Here is an 18,093-nt window from a genome sequence, read left to right as displayed (position 1 = left end):
AAGCATGTCATCATTCATATTTAGTATGGAAAGATATTTTGCTATTTTGCTACATGAAAAAATGAGGTTGGAAAAAGTACAGGTTTTGTGAATCTGTTGTATGAAAGCTGTCTATAGTTACATGTGTATGTGTGGGGAGGAAAAAGTGTTGTCATTGGTTTTCTGATGATGCACTCAGAAAAGACAAGTATTCACATTTTTCATTGTGGCTGATCTGGATTTTCAGGTTTTTCTACAATGAACATGTAGGTTGAACATTCCCTAAGCAGGAGAGTCCCACCTCCAGCATCTTCCGTAGGCCTGGCAATGGCAGGCAGGAAAGACAGAGGAAGGAAGGAGGGAGAAGGGAAGGAGTGAAGGAAGGAGTGAAAAAGGTAAGGAAGAAAGGGAATGAGGGAAGAAAGGAGGAAATGGGGAGGGAAAGAAGGAAAGGAAGGGAAGAGGGAGGGAGGGAGTGGATGAAAGATGGAGAGAACGAAGAAAGGGAGAGAGGCAGGGAGGAAAGGAAGTTGTGCCTTCCTTGAACTGCCATGGGCACTGACTCTTAGGGTCTGGAAGCTCCTGAGATGCAAAAGCTGAATGCTCACAAAGAGCTGGAAAGCCTCAAGGAAGTTCTTCGAAATTGCTGGAAGGAACTGTCTCCAGAAGCTTCCCTCCCCACGACAGATAATGAGGAACAAGTGTGTCTGGCGACTTAGGGTGGTGTGAAATCACGCTGGGAATCCTGCTCCTCCTCAGGTCCTGGCAGTTTCAGGGCCCCTCCCTAGGCCTTACTTAAAAGGCTGAGGCATCCTTGCAGGAACAAGCAGACTCCACAGTTCCTGCCGGGAGAAAGGAACATTCTGAGGTATGCTCTGGGGCACTGGTGGGGCCGGAGCTGTCTCCTTATCCCAGACCCAGAATCTGCTCTGTGGAAGCTGTTCACAGGCTGGGGGGCTCGGTGCGGCTGCTTGCTCCCCAGACCCCAGCCAGCTCAGCCTCTCTCTCCATGATTTTTTGTTGTTCATTCCAAAATAGGGGAGTCTACACCCTGTGGAGCTCAAGATGGTCCTGAGTGGGGCGCTGTGCTTCCGGTGAGTGTATGAGGCCCTGGTTCGGAGGTCCTCTGGGGGAAGTGAATTCTGGATAGACCCGTTGTCCAGTTCTGAGCAGGAGGGAAGAAGGGAGGGGCTGCCATTACAGCTGGGAAATGGTGACTAGCACCTCACTGCTCTTAGAGAAGTTTTCCCAGCCTTTTTCAAATAGGGCCAGGACTGGGGCAAGCCATCTCACAAGGGTTCCCTGATGCTGAGGGGGACAAGTGAACCACCCAGCCCAGAGCTGCAGCCAAGTCTATCCAAGGTGGGAAAGGGAGCCAGGATCCCAGCTCAGAGCTCTGCCATTCACCCCCAGCACAGCGAATTAATGTCAGCTCACCCACTCTTTGCCCCTACTGCCCCGCTGCTCTTTGGGGATAATAATAAAACAAAACCCATGACCATCGGTCAGTCTGTCCACCCACTGGCATGTACCAAGCCAGACACTCTGCCGAGCTCTGGGCTTTACAACAAATGATGAGAGTGGTCCTTTCTCTCAGTCTAATAAAGCACTTCCCACAATGTGTTCTATGGGACTCTATTAGAGGAGGCCCATAGAGGCATCCAGGAGATGCTTTACACAGTAGAGCTCTCTGATCAAGTAAGTGCAGGGAATTCTCCTTTCTACATCCTCTCATACGAGAACCACAGTACAGCTCAGCCTATGAGTGACTCTGAGACTTTCTGAAGTAAGGCAACTTGTTGAATCATATTTAGCCACGCATTGACCCAATTTTTATACTGCATCCTTTTCCCCCATATAACTTTTGGAGAAACCCGCTTTAGGATACCTCTTTCTCCTTGTAGGATGTCAGGAAATCGACTGAGTTCATAGATGAGAAACAACTTTGAAAAGTAAAATAAAATAAATTTAAATCTAAAGAAACTCCTCACTTAGTAAGGAATATACGGCCAGATAGAAATACATGTATCTTAAAGAACTGAAGAACTAGGCTTTAATCTGGAAGAAGCTTGGGTGTTATCCAACCCATCATCTTAGTGTAGCAATGGGGAGGCTCCGGCCCAGAGTGGGCGAGAGAGTTGTCTGCTGCGACTCAGCAGCACTGGAGGCAGAGCTGGGGCAAGAACCTAGGGCTCTGACTCACCGTGCAGCTGTTCTTCCAATAGGAGATGGGTTGGGGCAGAAAAGGTGGAATAGGGTGAAGAAGCAAACCACAGACCCCAGTGGGAGACTGTGGGGTCATCCTCCTGGTAGGGCATGAGCCCAGCAGGGCTGGGAGAGAAGGCTGTGCTGTTACTTCTGGCACAGTAGGAAGAAAGACAAAATGCCTGAGATAAGGGTGTTCTCTGGACATCCTGAACATCTGGAGCATGCTGGAGTGTACGCCCTTCCCCTAATGTAGTCCTCACCCCTTCCTGATGTTTCAGAATGAAGGACTCGGCATTGAAGGTTCTTTATCTGCATAATAACCAGCTTCTAGCTGGAGGGCTGCATGCAGGGAAGGTCATTAAAGGTTGGTGATGAAACATGACCCACTTTCCTTGGTCTCTATACACTCTGAGGGGAGGCGGCCTGAAGAGGGCTTAGAATAATCCTACAGGTGAGCACAGGCCTACAGAGCCCAGGCATTCAGGCAGCACAAACCAGCCTCTAAGCAAAGGCAAATAAAATACCACACCTCTCAGCAAAGTGAAGACACAGGCTCTGGGGCCACCTGAAGCTTCTATGCAGAAGTGGGAATGTTTTCCAAGAGGCTTGTCTTGTCATTCCCTTACAGGTGGATTTAGGTCAAGCATTGCATTCCCTGGGAGCCAGTACCAAGCAGAGAACTAAAGTAAACTCTCTACACCTTTTTTCCCATATGGGAGTCAGTGTCTGCCTCTCCACCCTGGGTCCCCTCTGCTCTCTGAAGATCCTCAGTCACTCAGAGTGGAGGGACCCAGAGAACAGGTGGTATTGTTGGACCTCCTGCTTGCTCACTCTGCCCCACGCACTGCAACACGTCCCTCTCTAAAATAGTTCACACTTGCCCACCTGGCGCACATTTGCTGAGCACAGATGCCAGGTAGATATTCAGCTAGGCCATATGTGTATGTGTGTGCTTACTGGTGTATGTACGTGTATATGCAGGCATATATGTGTAAGCATATGTGTGCATGAATGTATCTGTGCATAACCATGTATGTGTGAATGCAGGTATGAATGTGTGAGCATGTGTGTGTATATGTATATATGTGCATGCACGTATCTGTGTGTGTATTTGGGTGTGCATATATGTGTCTGATGTATGTGGGTGGTGAGGGAATGTACAGAGAGGAATGAGACCCTCTTTTGCTCTCAGCAGCCTCACAGGGTGTAGAAAGTTGTCCAAACAACTCCAAAGGGGGGCTCATCAAGACAGGCTTCAGAAAAAGGCCTGAGACCCAAGGGACCTTTTTAAAGGAGGGGGTTGCATCTATTTTGGAGTATAGAGGCTTGAAGATTTGACCCTGAACTAGAGGGTGGGGTGGAGGTGGTACAATGTGCTTCCATGCCTTGATGTCCGCTCTGGGCCAGTGGACAGGAGAGGCCATGTCATGACAGCTGCTGAGAGGCCTCCGTTCTGCCCAGCCTGGGGGCAGGCCGTCTCACGCAGTCCTGTGTCCCAGAGCCCAGGCCAGTGGCAGAAGGAGGGAAAGGCATCCAGGGCCCTGATCTGGCCTCCTTCCCACAGGTGAAGAGATCAGCGTGGTCCCCAATCGGTGGCTGGATGCCAGCCTGTCCCCCGTCATCCTGGGCGTCCAGGGTGGAAACCAGTGCCTGTCATGTGGGGCGGGGCAGGAGCCGACTCTAACACTAGAGGTAAGACTTGGGGCATCCTCACTGGGGACTGAGCCATGGATGCTGAGCCCACTGAAGCTGGGCAGCCCACAGCCCTGGTGCTGTGGGACAGCCTGGCGGGATTCTGTTGATGGCAGCTCTGCCTCCTCCCTAAGGACCCTGGCCAGCCCTCCCTCTGCCCCTGCTTCTGCCCTCACCTGCCCTGCCCTCCTCTGCCGGCAGCCAGTGAACATCATGGAACTCTATCTTGGTGCCAAGGAATCCAAGAGCTTCACCTTCTATCGGCGGGACATGGGGCTCACCTCAAGCTTCGAGTCGGCCGCCTACCCGGGCTGGTTCCTGTGCACGGTGCCTGAAGCTGATCAGCCTGTCAGACTCACCCAGCTTCCCGACAATGCCGGCTGGAATGCCCCCATCACAGACTTCTACTTCCAGCAGTGTGACTAGGGCAATATGCCCCCCAGAACTCCCTGGGCAGACCAGCTCGGGTGAGGGGTGAGTGGAGGAGACCCATGGCGGATGATCACTCTCTCTGCTTTCAGGACCCCCACCTCTGATTTACTGGGCACCTGGCCACCTTCTCTTCTGGTTCTCAGTGTGGGTAAATTCTGAGATTTGGAGCTCAGTCCATGGTCCTCCCCTGCTGGATGGTGCTACTGCTGTGGAACCTTGTAAAAACCATGTGGGGTAAACTGGGAATAACATGAAAATATTTCTATGGGGGTTGGGTGGGGGAGTGGTGGGAATCATTCCTGCTTAATGGTAACTGACAAGTGTTACCCTGAGCCCCACAGGCCAATCTGTCCCCAGTTGAGCCTTACAGGGTCAGTAGCTCTCCAAATGAAGTCCTGTCACTCACCATTGTGCAGGAGAGGGAGGTGGTCATAAGAGTTAGGGATCCATGGACCTCGGCCCAGCCCCACCCCCTTCCCTTTAATCCTGACACTGTCATATGCTACCTTTTCTATCTCTACCCTCATCCTCTTGCTGTGGGCATGAGGAGGTGGTGATATCAGAGGAAATGGCTCGAGCTCAGAAGATAAAAAATAAGCAGGGCATGCCGATCCTTTTTTAAAAACCCAAGATACAATCAAAATCCCAGATGCTGGTCTCTATTCCCATGCAAAAGTGCTCGTGACATACTGAGAAGAGCAACTTACAAAGTGGCATATATTGCAATTTATTTTAATTTAAAAAAATACCTATTTATATATTGCTTCATAGAAAAAAGGTCTGGAAGAGTTTACTTCAATTGTAGCAATGCCAGGGTGGTGGCAGTATAGGTGATTTTTCTTTTAATTCTTTTAATTTATCTGCATTTCTTAATTTTTCTACGATGAAGATCAACTGCTTGTATAATAACAAGAAAATAAATTAATCTTGAGGTAACCAGAGTAGACATCATCTCTGATTGCCCTCAGCCTCCACTTCCCCAGAGTTAAATTCAAACTGAATTGAGCTCTGCTGCTCTGGTTTGTTGTAGTAGTGATCAGGAAACAGAGCTCAGCAAAGCCACTGAGGAGAAGGCTGTGATGAGTTTGTGTGGCTGGAATCTCCTGGGTAAGGAACTTAAAGAACAAAAATCATCCGGTAATTCTTTCCTAGAAGGATCACAGACCCTGGGATTGCAAGGCTTGGGATCCAGTCTCTAAGAAGACTGCTGTACTGATTGAAGAGTGTCCCCTGCAAATTCACATCCTTCTTGGAATCTCAGTGTGTGAGCTTATTTGGAGATAAAGTCTCTGCAGATGCAGTTAGTTAAGACGAGGTCATGCTGGATGAAGGTAAACCTAAATTCAATATGACTGGTATCCTTGTATGAAAAGGAGAGGACACAGAGACACAGAGGAGATGCAGGGAAGAAGACTATGTAAAGACGAAGGCAGAGATCGGAGTGATGCGGCCACAAGCCAAGAAACACCAAGGATTGTGGCAACCATCAGAAGCTTGGAAGAGGCAAAGAAGAATTCTTCCTTAGAGCTTTTAGAGGGATCACGGCTCTGCTGAAACCTTAATCTCAGACTTCTAGCCTCCTGAATGAAGAAAGAATAAATTTCGACTGTTTTAAGCCACCAAGGATAATTGGTTTTGGCAGGTCTCGAAAATGAATACAGCTGCTAAAATGATCCCTGTCTCCTCGTGTTCACATTCTGTGTGTATCCCCTCCCACAATGTACCAGAGTTGTCTTCGTGACTAATAGAATATGGCAGAAGTGATGGCCTGCCACTTCCAAGATTAGGTTATAAAAGACACTGCAGCTTCTACTTGCGCTCTCTCTCTCTGCCACCCACTGCCCCCCAGTCTATCTTGGCTCACTCACTCTGGGGGAAGCTAGCTGCCGTGCTATGAGTAGGCCTATAAAGAGACTTATGTGGTAAAAAATGAATTCTCCTGCCCACAGCCACATGAGTGAACCTAGAAGCAGAGACTCTGTGAGATAATCAAAATTCGTTGTTTTAAGTTGCTCAGTTTTGGTCTAATGTGTTATGCAGCAATAGATAACTAATATGCAGAGAAAGAGAAACAAATGCATTCGTTTTATTATTGCAATTTTTTCCAATACTTTTTATTTTCTTTCTCACAATGAACAACTATCCTTCATTCACCCAAATATTCTATTTAAAAGCTAATAATACAACATTTGTTGAATCACCTGGTTCTGCAAGGTTGAGATCCTCTAGTCTTATGTGCCAGGAATTGACTCCAGTGTCCCCACCCAAACCCTGGGGAATGGGAGCAGAAGCCAGAGGAGGAGCCCATATCTGAGCCCCAGGTATTCCACCTGCACCTCGCCTGTCGGACCAGCTTGGTAGGTTGAGAGTCCACTGAGGCACTAGCAAGGAGGTGGCCGGGACAGACGGGGCTGCCTCTATGGGCCTCGCCAGCTCCAGCCCAGATTCAACTGAAGTCCTCAGGCAACAGGCAGCACAGCTGCTACCCCAGGCCTCTCAGGGCTGCCAAGAACATGAGTTCCGGATGCCAGGCTGTGTTTCAGACCCTGTTCACACTCTGTTTGTCCATGGGCCCAGAACTTGTGTTGTTCTGCTTTTGGGTCCTCCATCCATCCTCTCTGCCTAGATAAATCTCTCATCTTTCAATACCCTGCTAAGATGTCACCTCCAAGAAGCTTTTACTGAGTTGAGACTCCCCCCAGCTCTCTGATCTGGCAATGTTTTGTGCACACCGCCCTGTACTGTAGTACCTTAACTTGGAGTCTGTGGCCCCTGGGATGGCCTTAAGATTAGGGACATATAAGTTTGTCTCTCAGCACCTTGCATAATGCTTGGCACATAATGGAAATGAAATGAGTATATAATGTGGAAACTATTTCTCCACCCTGGAATATTCTCTCCCTCTCCTCCACCCATCTAAACAGGCCCACCCTTAAGGGAGCAGCTTAAATTTCACCTCATTCTTGAAGGTTTCTCCAGCCTGAATTTGTTGTTTCCTCATTTGTAGAATGACAGAATTCAGAAGAGCTTTAGCCAGGATGAGCCGACACAAGTCAGTAGTAAAAGGAGGAATATAAAATGCCTCCTTCAGGAATTTACAGGCTGGACATCATGACCATACAAGTGAAAAAGAGTTAGTGGCTTTGGATTTCTGCAATTTTGTTATAAATCACTGGTCTGGACCTGTATTTACAGAGATGCAATACTCACATCATGTGGGGTTTGTACAATTGCAGACACTGATGAGCAGAGAATGTTCCAAGGTCAGGCTGTAGGGAAGAGGCTACAATGTGGGAGGTATTATCCTGAAAAAAGCAATGCACAGGGAGCCCTCTTCAAGCACTTAAAGGCTTGCCAAGTAGAAGAATATGCTTGTTCTGTGTAATTCGAGAACACACAAGCAGAACGAATGGGTGCAAATTATGTGGAGGCTGTTTTTCCTATATGCCCCCCATATTTTAACCACAAAGACCACAAACATTGGTAGTGCTTCTTCAAGAGGTTGTGTGGTCCCTGACCCTGGAGGTGTTGAGGCAGAGCCTAATTAACCAATTTCTCAGGGATGCCATAGCACAGATTTCTCCAATTGGAGGGAGACTATGATTCCATGTCTATGAGATGGAGTTTCACTCTGTCGCCCAGGCTGGAGTACAGTGGTGCGATCTTGGCCCACTGCAACCTCTGCCTCCCAGGTTCAAGTGTTCTTCCTGCCTCAGCCTCCTGAGTAGCTGGGCCTGCAGGTGCATGCCACCATGTCTGGCTAATTTTTGCATTTTTAGTAGACACGAGGTTTCACCATGTTGGCCAGGCTGGTCTTGAACTCCTGACCTCAAGTGATCTGCCTGCCTTGGCCTCCCAAAGTGTTGGGATACAGGCATGAGCCACCACACCCAGCCTAAAGTCCTTTCAATTCTAAGATTTTTTTTTGCCCAAGGAGCTTCTCTGACACTACTGTTTCCAACATGCCCTTGGCCCACAGCTTAGAGAGTCTGGTCTTCTTAATTATCCTTTCAAGTATTTATGACTTAGTTCCTCAGCTAGACTGTAAAACTACTTAACAACAGGGACTGTGTATTGAATGTCTTTGTCACACAGCAGTGTAAATGCTGGGTAAACACTCATTACTTGCCTGACATAGTAACTCATGCTTTAATTCTTCCTATAGAAGGGTGAGAGATTGGGAGAGTGGAAGAAGAATGATCACTGGCCTCAGAAAGCAGAAATCTGGTCCCCTTTCAGCTCATCTTTTCTCATTTCTCATCCTGTAGGCATCTGAGTCTTAGACCCACCTATCCCACTTCCTCAAGAAGTCCTTGGTGGAACTTTGCAAATGACCAAAGAGGAAGAATTACAATAAGGTTGTTAGTTTCCAGAGAACATTACACCTAAGCTTCTCCACCCTTGCGATGGATGGATGGATGAATGGATGGATGGATGGATGGATGGATGGATGGACAGAAGGATAGAAGGGTGGATGGATGGATGAATGGATGGGCAAATGGGTGGATAGATGGATGGATGAATGATGGATGGATGGAAGAATGAACAGATGGGCAGATAGATGGACAGATGGGTGGCCGGGTGGGTAGATGGATGGATGAATTGAGTCAAGTAATGTCAATTAGAGACCTGAGTGTTCTTTCCTGTGTGCTCTGCTCACACTGTCATATTTCCCATGGCACATGATGACTGCTCAGTCTCAGGGTGAATCTGAGGTCACTATCTTTGCAGTTGGGTTTCCTCAGATGTTCTGTCCCATCAAGCCGGTACCAACTAATTAAACCCACTGAAAAGCAGAGACTCCCTTCTCATCTTTCCAAACAGAGCCACACTCACAGTGCTATCAGCCCCTTCTCTTACTCTGGCTGTCTGGCCGCAGCCTGGATTCAGGCATCAGAGTTCATTCTGTCCTTGGGTTTGCCAGACATTCTCTTGCATTCACCAGCTCTTCAAGCCTAGGATGGAGCCTCACGGGGCACCATAGATGTCTGACCCCAGCACTGTTTATCTGGCTGCAAACCCACTAATAACATAGTCAATGACAGTAGGTACAGAGCAGGGGCCCCATACCTTGTTTCTGCCAAGGCTTTATGGATGACTCTCTCCCCCTTCAATAAATGCTCATTAATATTCCCACCATCTTATTATTTATACTGTATCAAAGACGTTATGAAATCCCCAGGCTCTTCTTCCTTCATGTCCTGCAGCCAATTATAGAGATTGGTGCAGGCCTGACCCACCCTTACCAGAGAGTATAAACACAGTGCAATGCCCTGGAGAAGTCGGCTGGAGTCTCCAGGGATAAGGGTTCCAGGCACCCGGGATCGGCAGGTCAGTGACGGACAGGCAGTATTCTCGCTCTCTTTTCTTTCTTTTCTGCTCTCTCCTGTCAATATCTCTGATAGGCCCTCTATCCCTTCACTCCTCCTGGCAAGCTGTCTAGGTAACAAGATATTCCCCTCATAGAACATGGTGGGACATCAAAAACATTTAGGAGCACATAAAGGGATTTGAGGAGAAGGAATAAGTTAAGCCAAATCAAGATTTTTTAACTACTTAGAACTACTGACTTTAGAAAGTAATCTCAAAAGAAACCATCTGGGCCAGTGGTATTCAAACTGTGTTTGGTGGAAGCTTAACAGTTGTTTTCTTTACATTTTTTAAAAATTTTTATTTATTTATTTATTTATTTATTTATTTATTTATTTATTTATTTATTTTTTGCTCCTTTGGAGCCCCTCAGTGTCTTCTTTGTAGGCAAGAGAAATACTAGCAGGTCTCCATTGCTTCCTGTGTCAGCAAAGCAGGTGCCCTTTATCCTTTATACAATCGTTAGAATTCTGCATAAAATTGTATTGTGCAACTTAAAACAGTTTTGAAAGATAGCTTACTCAATCTTTCCATCCGATGATAATAAGTTGAAGGCGCAGGGATGAAAGGTGGCAAGATAAATTGGTAGCAGAGCTAGGTCTAGGACTCAGCCTTTCTAGTCAAAGTCTGCTGTGTGTGTTTCTATGTCCTGGCCATAAGGACCAGGGTATTTCAATTAGGGTGTTTGGAGAGAGCTTCAAGTGAGCTGTAAGCCATGCTTCATGACTTCAAGATCTTATTAACTTTTATAAGGGAAACAAATGTCTTTATGTACAACAATAAATAATACAGTAAAATTTAATAGGAGCTCAGAGTAGAGTTACAATAGTAAGGGAAAGATTCATTAAACTCTGACTCATGGAATTATAAATAGTTTGGCCTAGAAAGAACCTTCATAACCACATAATCTAATCTTATGAATTTATAGATGCTGAAACTGAGGGTTGGAGGTTAAAAGACATAACCCCGTATGTCTAAACTGTAACTCTGCACTGGTAATTAATTTGATAGAACTAGATACTGAACTCATCTATATTGATATCATCTCCAGTGATCTTAATATCAAAAGATCTGAATGGATGACAATGAGAGGGGGTGACTTTTGAGGCAGGGAGAACAGTGGGACACCTGTGAGTATCTCCACTGAGAAGATAAGAAAGGAATTATGTTGCCAGGAGGCGTGGTTTGGTGTCCATGGAGAAGTGAGACGCTATCACACAAAAAAATCAGCGTCAAATGGTAGCAAAATAGTCAATCACTGTAGATTCTAGAGCTGGGCAGGGATGTGGTGAAAAAAGCCCTTAGAACGTGGGTGCAGATTCCTCACATAGGTTGGAATGAATGAAAGGTAGAAAAACCAGGAATACAAGTACAGTAGTAATGGTGATTAAGAACACAAAGTTGTATTTTAAAGAAAGAACCTATAGGGACTTGATAAGTTAGACATTGAGTCAGGAGAAGTGGGAGATATTGTCAATGAGTCTCAGGTTTTGAATATCACTGGTGAGAAGAATATTATGACAATGAAACAGATGAAATTGGGAGGAATGTGTGGGCTGGGAGAAGATAATTAACTTAATCTTAAATATATTTGGTTGGATGTCAGCAGGATGTCCAAAGTGAGCCGTCCTGTAGGCTGCAGGAGGTAAAGTGGAATGTGCAGTCTGCATTTGGGAGGCATTAGCCCAAGATGATCATTGCAGCTGTAGAAGTCAATGAATTACAGCTTCATATGATGTGAAATAGAAGTGCTTAGGACCTTGTTAGCCTTAGGGGTGGTCCCAGAAGGAGGTGAAATCTACAATGGGAGAAAGAGGTGTGAAGGGAGTCATTCAATGTCAAGGGTTCCAAGGAGGCAATGACCAAATATCAAAGGAATCAAAAGAATCTTTGGATCTAGCTCCACAGAAGTTAATATTGGTCTTGGAGAGAACATCCCACATAGATACTGTGCAGGAGAATGAGGGGAGGATAGGACAGTATGCTGCGCAAAAGAACATGGGGAAAGCCCAAGTTTAGTTGATAGGGGTGCTTGAGCCAGGACAGGTGAATTCAGGAGGTCTGACAGCCAGATGCCATGTCCAGGGAGAAATGAGAGGAAGAAAAGAGGGATACAGACTGAAGTTCAGTGAAAAGTCATTTGAGGACAATAGGGAGGGGAAGCTTTGGGGATGAGGCATGTGGCACATTGGGAAGGACTTGGCACACAGCAGAGGCTCAGCACCAAGACCCAGGCTCTCTAATGGACCAGACACTAGCTTCCTACTCCTACTCACTTCATCACAATCTATCAGAACCCAGGCAGAGGGAGCTGAATAGGGGAGCCTTTAGGAGAGACACTGTACATTTTGACTGTGCCAGAATGGGAGGTTTCTAGGGCCCATGGGATCCAGCTGGACTGGACCAGCACTGAATTTCTTCCAGCTCTTTGAGTTGACACTGACCCAGAGTGGGAGTCATCAGCTTGCTGTCCAGCTTCACCCAGGGCCCTCCACTTAGTCTGTCCCACCTAGATCTGGGCACAGCTACCACACTGCCCACTGTCCTACTGCCACAACCAAAGAAGCCCCAGCAATTTGGCCAAGGGGAGCCCATCACCAAGTGGGCTTACATTGAGACCATGATGCTGTTGAGTTATCTGTACTGGGGGACTGTCTGGTCCTTTAGGACTCAAAGTGCTGGCCAGGAGGAACCAGCAGCATTTGACATCACCTGGTTGCATAGTTGAAATGTACATTCTCAGGCCCCAACCCAGGTCTGACAAATCAGAATCTGTATTTTAACAAGAAAGGCTGCAGGTGGTTTATATATGTATTAATGAGTGTGAAGAATGAAAGTACACCAGTTCCCAAGTAGCCTGGCTGATTGTGGGAATCACTCCAAGTCCTATTGAATTAGAGCCTTCAGCCCAGGAAATAGTCATTATACAGAGTCCCCCAGGTGATGTGGATGGGCAGGTACATTTAGGAGCAAATGACTTTAACTGAACACTTCATTTAAAACGTGTTGAAACTTACTTGATACTACAAAGGAAATTTATGTTCATTACAAGAAAATTGTTGATATGCTTAAAAAATTACTCATGAAGCCATAGGTAAGTGGTGCAACAACACAAGTAACGTTTCTATGTATGTGTCTCTCTCTATGTGTGGATTTAAATAGAATTAAATGTACACTGGATTTATAATCTGCATTTTTCACCTAATATATTTTGAAAAATTTTATGTGATAAAACAGGCTTCTACAATATTTTTAACAAACACATACATCCTTATTTATTGAATTTTATCATAATTTCTTAGCCGATTACCTATTACTGAAAATTTAGATTTTTCAACTTCTCACTACTGTAAAAAATTATGCAGTGAACATTTTTGTAAGTAAACATTTGGGCAATCCATTATTTTCCCTAAGAGTAAGGGAAACACATGCAATCACAAAGTATACAGAATGCTTTAAGACTTTGATTCACAGTGCCAACGTCCCTCCAGAATTTACACTTGTCAGTCCCTATTATCCTTCACTCTAAGTCTCAAAGTCATACCCCAAGACCTGGGGACAGAAAATGACTTGTCCAAAGTGACAGTGGCAGACCCAGTACTAAAAGCCACCTTGGCTATAGTCCTGTTTCTGGAACTCGAGTGCTGAGGTGGTTGGAAGTCGTGCCCTCAGCACCCACCTGTTCCTCCTCACCTGCCCCCGCAAGGTCCCCTAGCATTACTCTATTCCTCCCTGATCCCTATTACTTTCTTCCACCTGCCTTCTTCCTTTCTCTTCTCTCATTTTCTGCTTTCTTATATTTTTTCTTCTCTATTCCCTTCTTATTTGGTGAGAATCAGATCTACTCGGTAAACCTCAGCCCTAGTCATACTTGCGTTACTTTCCTGAGCTAATTTCCAGCTTCTGATTAGCTCCGGGTTTAATTCCGTGCTAAATTCTGTACTGGCCTTTCCAATGGGTGATCATTTTAGGGAAGAGCTCTAGGACAGGATAACCCATCGGGAAGGAGCAGAGTCATGTGAAGCTGTGTGGCCTGGCATTTACACAGGGCCACTATCTTCACTTTAGATTGTTTCGCCCTCAAAAACACAAGTGCCATTTTCCATCTGGAACAGAATGGGGGAGTTCGGACGGGCTGTTTTCAGCAGTCTTGGCCAAGCACTTCTAGTCGCTGGGAATGATGCTTTCCAACTCTCTGGGGGGACCCCACCAGCCTCACTGCCGCTGGAGACCCCTTCTAGTTGTGCTCTCTTCTTTCACTCTGGGCTCTAGTTATCTAACCCTTGACTAGTTATAGGGGCGGGGGTGTGTTGCCCCGTTGGCCCAAAGGGCAGTGGGACTGGGTTTGAGCTGGGCTTATCCTCCAACTGTGAGGGAGGCTACAGCACACTCCACCCCACTCTCAGGGCTGGGAAGTGTTGTGGTTCAGCTATCTGGGGAATCTGTTTTCTGGTTTCTCAGAACCAGCGCAAGCACACACGTTCCAGGCTCACATCCCTGGTGGCTGGACTTGCTCCCGGATAGCCTCAGTCAGGGAGAAGCAGAGCTGCCTGGAGCCTGCTGGGTTGGTGGAAGCCTTGGTGGATTCTGGCAGGCCAATTATAGATGAATGACCTGGGGGACCCGTGCAGCCTGTGGCTGAGTGGTTCTGAGCCCCAGCATGTCTGCCCCTGGCTTCACCCAGCCTCCTTTTGTAACTGCCCTTCTCTCCTCCCCATCAGTGAGGACCAGACACCACTGATTGCAGGAATGTGTTCTCTCCCCATGGCAAGATACTACATGTAAGTTGTCCTGGCATGTCCCTGCTTTCCCAACCAGGGGGTCTGGGGATCACGTGGGAAGAGGAAAGGAATGCTGAGTCAGAGGCTGAGGCTCCTTCTCACCTTAGAAATTGCAAGTGCCCCATAATTGAGCTTCATCATCACCACAGTAGCAACAGCTCTTTCCTGAATGTCTGCAAGATGCCAGCCAATCTACTGCCTCATCTCGGTCCCAAAAAGTCTATAAGGGGAGTGTTATTAACCCCATTTTACAGATCTGGAAGCTGAGGCTCAAAGAAGGTAAATAACTTCCCCCATGTCACACAGCTACCAAAAAGCAGAGCCAGGAATCAGACTGCATGTCCTCTGTGCCGCTCCATCAGCCTTTCTGAAATCTCAGAAACAGTTCTGAATCTCAATGACAGCGTCCTGATGGTGGTGCCTGTGGCCTTTACTCTCAGTTTGGGCTTCTAACACTTATTTACATTTCATCTCATTTGAGATTTGCGTCCTTCCTTATATTTTACTACTTTGTTGTCTGTGATTTTGTCATAAGCTCCTTTGAGGAAGGAGGTGAGGCATAAGAAAAACAAAGTAGGACTCTGGGATACATTTTCTCTGCTCCTCCCATGGACCCTGTAATGTCCAGGGCTGTATCCTGGACAAGGTGGGTGGGGAGCAGTCCTGGTCGCAAGGAGATGACAGCTTGGCTGCGAAGCAAGACACATACATAGGAAGCACACAAATGACAAAACAGATGTCAGCACTTCAGGACAACTAACCTGGGTTCTGGTCTCCAAACAGAATGCTGCTGGCATATGAGTTGTCACATCTGGGTTGTCAAGGTGGGAGGGGAAATGCCAGTTAGCAAGCCCAGGATCTTTTTGGAAGTTTATTTTTATTGTACAAGTGAACCTGCTTTAAACACGTACAGTCATTAGCTAAGGGTATTATCATGAGCTGCTATTGAGATAGAAAAATCTCCTGGAGGTGGTGGAATTGCTCCAGAGATTCCGCCCTAAAAGGTTAATGAGAGCTCTCCAGCCCTGACAGCGGCTGACAGGCATCTTTGAAATCAGCCAGGTGACTGAGTTAATAACCTGCATGACTTTAAAGTCTTTAAAATATCTGAAAAGCAACTCACACTTCAGTATACGCTCAATTAATCCCCGTACTAAAGAGAATAAACATTTATAAACTATTAGGGCAGGCCCAAAAAATTTAAGATAAGGTTCACCGTATCCTAAAGTCGTCTGAGCCGCACTAAGAAATTTCTCAGGAAGCCAGGAACATTTTCTCTACCCCTCTGTCAGAGGGCATTGGCTCTCCATTCTCCTCTGAAGGCCTCCCCAAACCATGACAAGGCAGGAAGCACAGCCTCTGAAAAGCACGAACACGGGAGACCTTCCTTGCTTTAAGGCTGGCCTGGCCTTTACCTGCTCTTGGGAGTGATCGTTCCCCTCTTACCACCTGTGAAGGAGAGAAAATCCCCCCAATGCTCAAGTTGGTGATTCAGAGCATGGAGGTGGTAGGGCTTGGGGGCCAGTGGTGCATAAAGGGAGTGGGCCATCAGCACTGTCATACTGTTTCAGAATTAAATATGCAGACCAGAAGGCTCTATACACGAGAGATGGCCAGCTCCTGGTGGGAGATCCTGTTGCAGACAACTGCTGTGCAGGTGAGTGAACTTCTGGGGCCTCCACCCCATGCTCCATCTGCCATAGGCCCTCCCTTCTCTTCTTCCCTTTCCTCTCTAGCAGACGGTCAACAGCTGCCCCCAGTGACAGTGAGAAGGGCCAGAGAGCAGCTGTGGCCTCTAATAGGAGGCATGACTCCTGCAGACGTCCTGGCTCCCCCTCCAGTCTGCATGCAGGGCCAGGCCAGGTGTGCCCACGCTCAGTTCCTTCCTGCCTGAGCCTTTACCTGCCAAGAGCCTGCAACTTGGGTCTCCCTTGTCCCTTGACTCTTCTCTCTCTTCCCTCCTAGAGAAGATCTGCATACTTCCTAACAGAGGCCTGGACCGCACCAAGGTCCCCATCTTCCTGGGGATCCAGGGAGGGAGCCGCTGCCTGGCATGTGTGGAGACAGGAGAGGGGCCTTCCCTACAGCTGGAGGTGAGAAGACGCTTCCCATTCTAGGGGACACTACAGACCCGGCCTGGCCCCTGGGATGCTCTGGCATCTTTGTGCCTATCTGTGGATTCCCAGCCAGGTCCACATGTCCTCCTCCCTCAGGTTTCCACCATCTCCCTCTGCACCTAGTGCCAAGAGTCTTGCCCTCTAGAATCTGCAGAAGGCAGTCCCTTGGGTAAAAACCAGCCCTGTCAGGTCCTTCTTTGGCCAAGCCCCAGAAGCCTCCAGGGCTAACACCTCCGTCAGCACCCTCATTCTGCAGCCATCCACCTTGCCCCCACAGGATGTGAACATTGAGGAACTGTACAAAGGTGGTGAAGAGGCCACACGCTTCACCTTCTTCCAGAGCAGCTCAGGCTCCGCCTTCAGGCTCGAGGCTGCTGCCCGGCCTGGCTGGTTCCTGTGTGGCCCAGCAGAGCCCCAGCAGCCAGTACAGCTCACCAAGGAGAGTGAGCCCTCGGCCCGTACTGAGTTCTACTTTGAACAGAGCCGGTAGGGAGACAGGAGGCTGTGTTTCAGCCTGGTGCCCCCAAATTGAGCTCATTCTGCTCAGGGTCTATGGTAGGCAGAATAATGTCCCCCCAAATATGTCCACATCCTAATCCTAAGATCTGTGCATATGTTACCATACATGGCCAAAGGGGTTTTGCAAATGTGATTATGTTAAGGATCTTGAGATGAGGAGACAATCCTGGGTTATCCTGGTGGTCTCACTATAATTGCAAGGGTGCTTGTGAGATGGAGTCAGGAAGGGAGAGTCAGAGAGAGACTGGAAGATACCATGTTTCTAATTTTGAAGATGGAGTCAGGGGCTTTGAGCCAACAAATGCGGGGGTTTTTAGAATGTGGGCAAGCCAAGGGAAAGGGTTCTCCTCTAGAGGCTTCAGAAGTAACACAGCTCTGCTGACACGCGGATTTCAGCTCAGCAACACCCATTTCAGACTTCTGACCTTGACAACTGTAAAATAATAAACTTGTGTTATTGTAAACCACTAAGGTTGTGGTAATTTGTTATAGCAGCCATAGAAAACTACTACAGAGCCTCGTTTGACCCTGTGTCCAGTGTTTGATGCAAGAGACTTGGTGAGTTCTGAGAAGGCTACCCGCAGCTTCTTCTCCAGTCCGTCTGCTACGGAGCCTCTAGAAACAACCAAGAAGCCCCAGGCAGAACTCAGTGTCCTCTGCGCAGGGATAAAGCCTTGGGCTGCTTACAATTTAAATTCTAGCTCAAGTCTTGTGATTTTCTACTAGATACTTCACAGTGAATCTATAATTCCGTTGTTGACTGTTGGTACTGTCCACTATCTGCCAGTTGCTTTGAGTGTGCAAAGCAAGGAGTAGCAAGGTCCAGGCAATGTGTGTGTCCTGGATGTGTTGAGTTGAAGGTTACAGTGGAGTCCCTAAATTGAGGTGACTTGATATAGCCGGGAGTACAGGGCTGGAATTCAGCTGAGAGTTTGCAATTGGAATTCATATCATCCTCAGAGCTTAAACACTTCTCTATGGAGAAGTGTTGAATA

General features: G+C 47.3%; 2 protein-coding genes across 5 annotated transcripts; both read left to right on the top strand.

Annotated features, from left to right (window-relative positions):
- The first annotated feature begins 223 nt into the window (after nucleotides 1-223).
- IL36RN (interleukin 36 receptor antagonist) lies at nucleotides 224-6,383 on the top strand. Of its 3 annotated transcripts, none has more exons than XM_008008423.3 (5): nucleotides 224-374; nucleotides 1,018-1,073; nucleotides 2,466-2,551; nucleotides 3,752-3,879; nucleotides 4,081-6,383. In XM_008008423.3, the coding sequence occupies exons 2-5, from the start codon at nucleotides 1,045-1,047 to the stop codon at nucleotides 4,303-4,305; spliced, it is 468 nt and encodes a 155-aa protein (XP_008006614.1). In that variant the 5' UTR covers nucleotides 224-374; nucleotides 1,018-1,044; the 3' UTR covers nucleotides 4,306-6,383. The 3 variants fall into 3 exon arrangements, 2 of the variants coding, with proteins under 2 accessions (XP_008006614.1, XP_008006613.1); XM_008008422.3 differs by having other exon boundaries at nucleotides 224-847; XR_012095520.1 differs by lacking the exons at nucleotides 2,466-2,551; nucleotides 4,081-6,383 and having other exon boundaries at nucleotides 224-1,073; nucleotides 3,752-3,840.
- A 3,215-nt stretch (nucleotides 6,384-9,598) lies between these two features.
- IL1F10 (interleukin 1 family member 10) lies at nucleotides 9,599-17,562 on the top strand. Of its 2 annotated transcripts, XM_008008425.3 has the most exons (5): nucleotides 9,599-9,642; nucleotides 14,403-14,462; nucleotides 16,034-16,119; nucleotides 16,428-16,555; nucleotides 16,857-17,562. In XM_008008425.3, the coding sequence occupies exons 2-5, from the start codon at nucleotides 14,431-14,433 to the stop codon at nucleotides 17,067-17,069; spliced, it is 459 nt and encodes a 152-aa protein (XP_008006616.1). In that variant the 5' UTR covers nucleotides 9,599-9,642; nucleotides 14,403-14,430; the 3' UTR covers nucleotides 17,070-17,562. The 2 variants fall into 2 exon arrangements, with proteins under 2 accessions (XP_008006616.1, XP_037850195.1); XM_037994267.2 differs by lacking the exon at nucleotides 9,599-9,642 and having other exon boundaries at nucleotides 14,011-14,462.
- The last annotated feature ends 531 nt before the right edge of the window (nucleotides 17,563-18,093 follow it).

The sequence above is a fragment of the Chlorocebus sabaeus genome, chromosome 14 (assembly GCF_047675955.1).
Source record: "Chlorocebus sabaeus isolate Y175 chromosome 14, mChlSab1.0.hap1, whole genome shotgun sequence".
Taxonomy (NCBI): Eukaryota; Metazoa; Chordata; class Mammalia; order Primates; family Cercopithecidae; genus Chlorocebus; species Chlorocebus sabaeus.
Note: the sequence above shows the minus strand (reverse complement) of the source record. Positions and strands in the feature narration are given on the sequence as shown.

What these genes read in the sequence shown, in the direction of transcription:
- IL36RN (XM_008008423.3), top strand. Translation starts at nt 1,045, where the DNA reads ATGGTCCTGAGTGGGGCGCTGTGCTTCCG. An exon ending in AGTGGGGCGCTGTGCTTCCG is followed by an intron (nt 1,074 to 2,465) that starts GTGAGTGTATGA and finishes CTGATGTTTCAG; the next exon opens with AATGAAGGACTCGGCATTGA. An exon ending in TGCAGGGAAGGTCATTAAAG is followed by an intron (nt 2,552 to 3,751) that starts GTTGGTGATGAA and finishes TCCTTCCCACAG; the next exon opens with GTGAAGAGATCAGCGTGGTC.
- IL1F10 (XM_037994267.2), top strand. Translation starts at nt 14,287, where the DNA reads ATGAATGACCTGGGGGACCCGTGCAGCCTGTGGCTGAGTGGTTCTGAG. An exon ending in CCCATGGCAAGATACTACAT is followed by an intron (nt 14,463 to 16,033) that starts GTAAGTTGTCCT and finishes ATACTGTTTCAG; the next exon opens with AATTAAATATGCAGACCAGA. An exon ending in TGCAGACAACTGCTGTGCAG is followed by an intron (nt 16,120 to 16,427) that starts GTGAGTGAACTT and finishes CTTCCCTCCTAG; the next exon opens with AGAAGATCTGCATACTTCCT.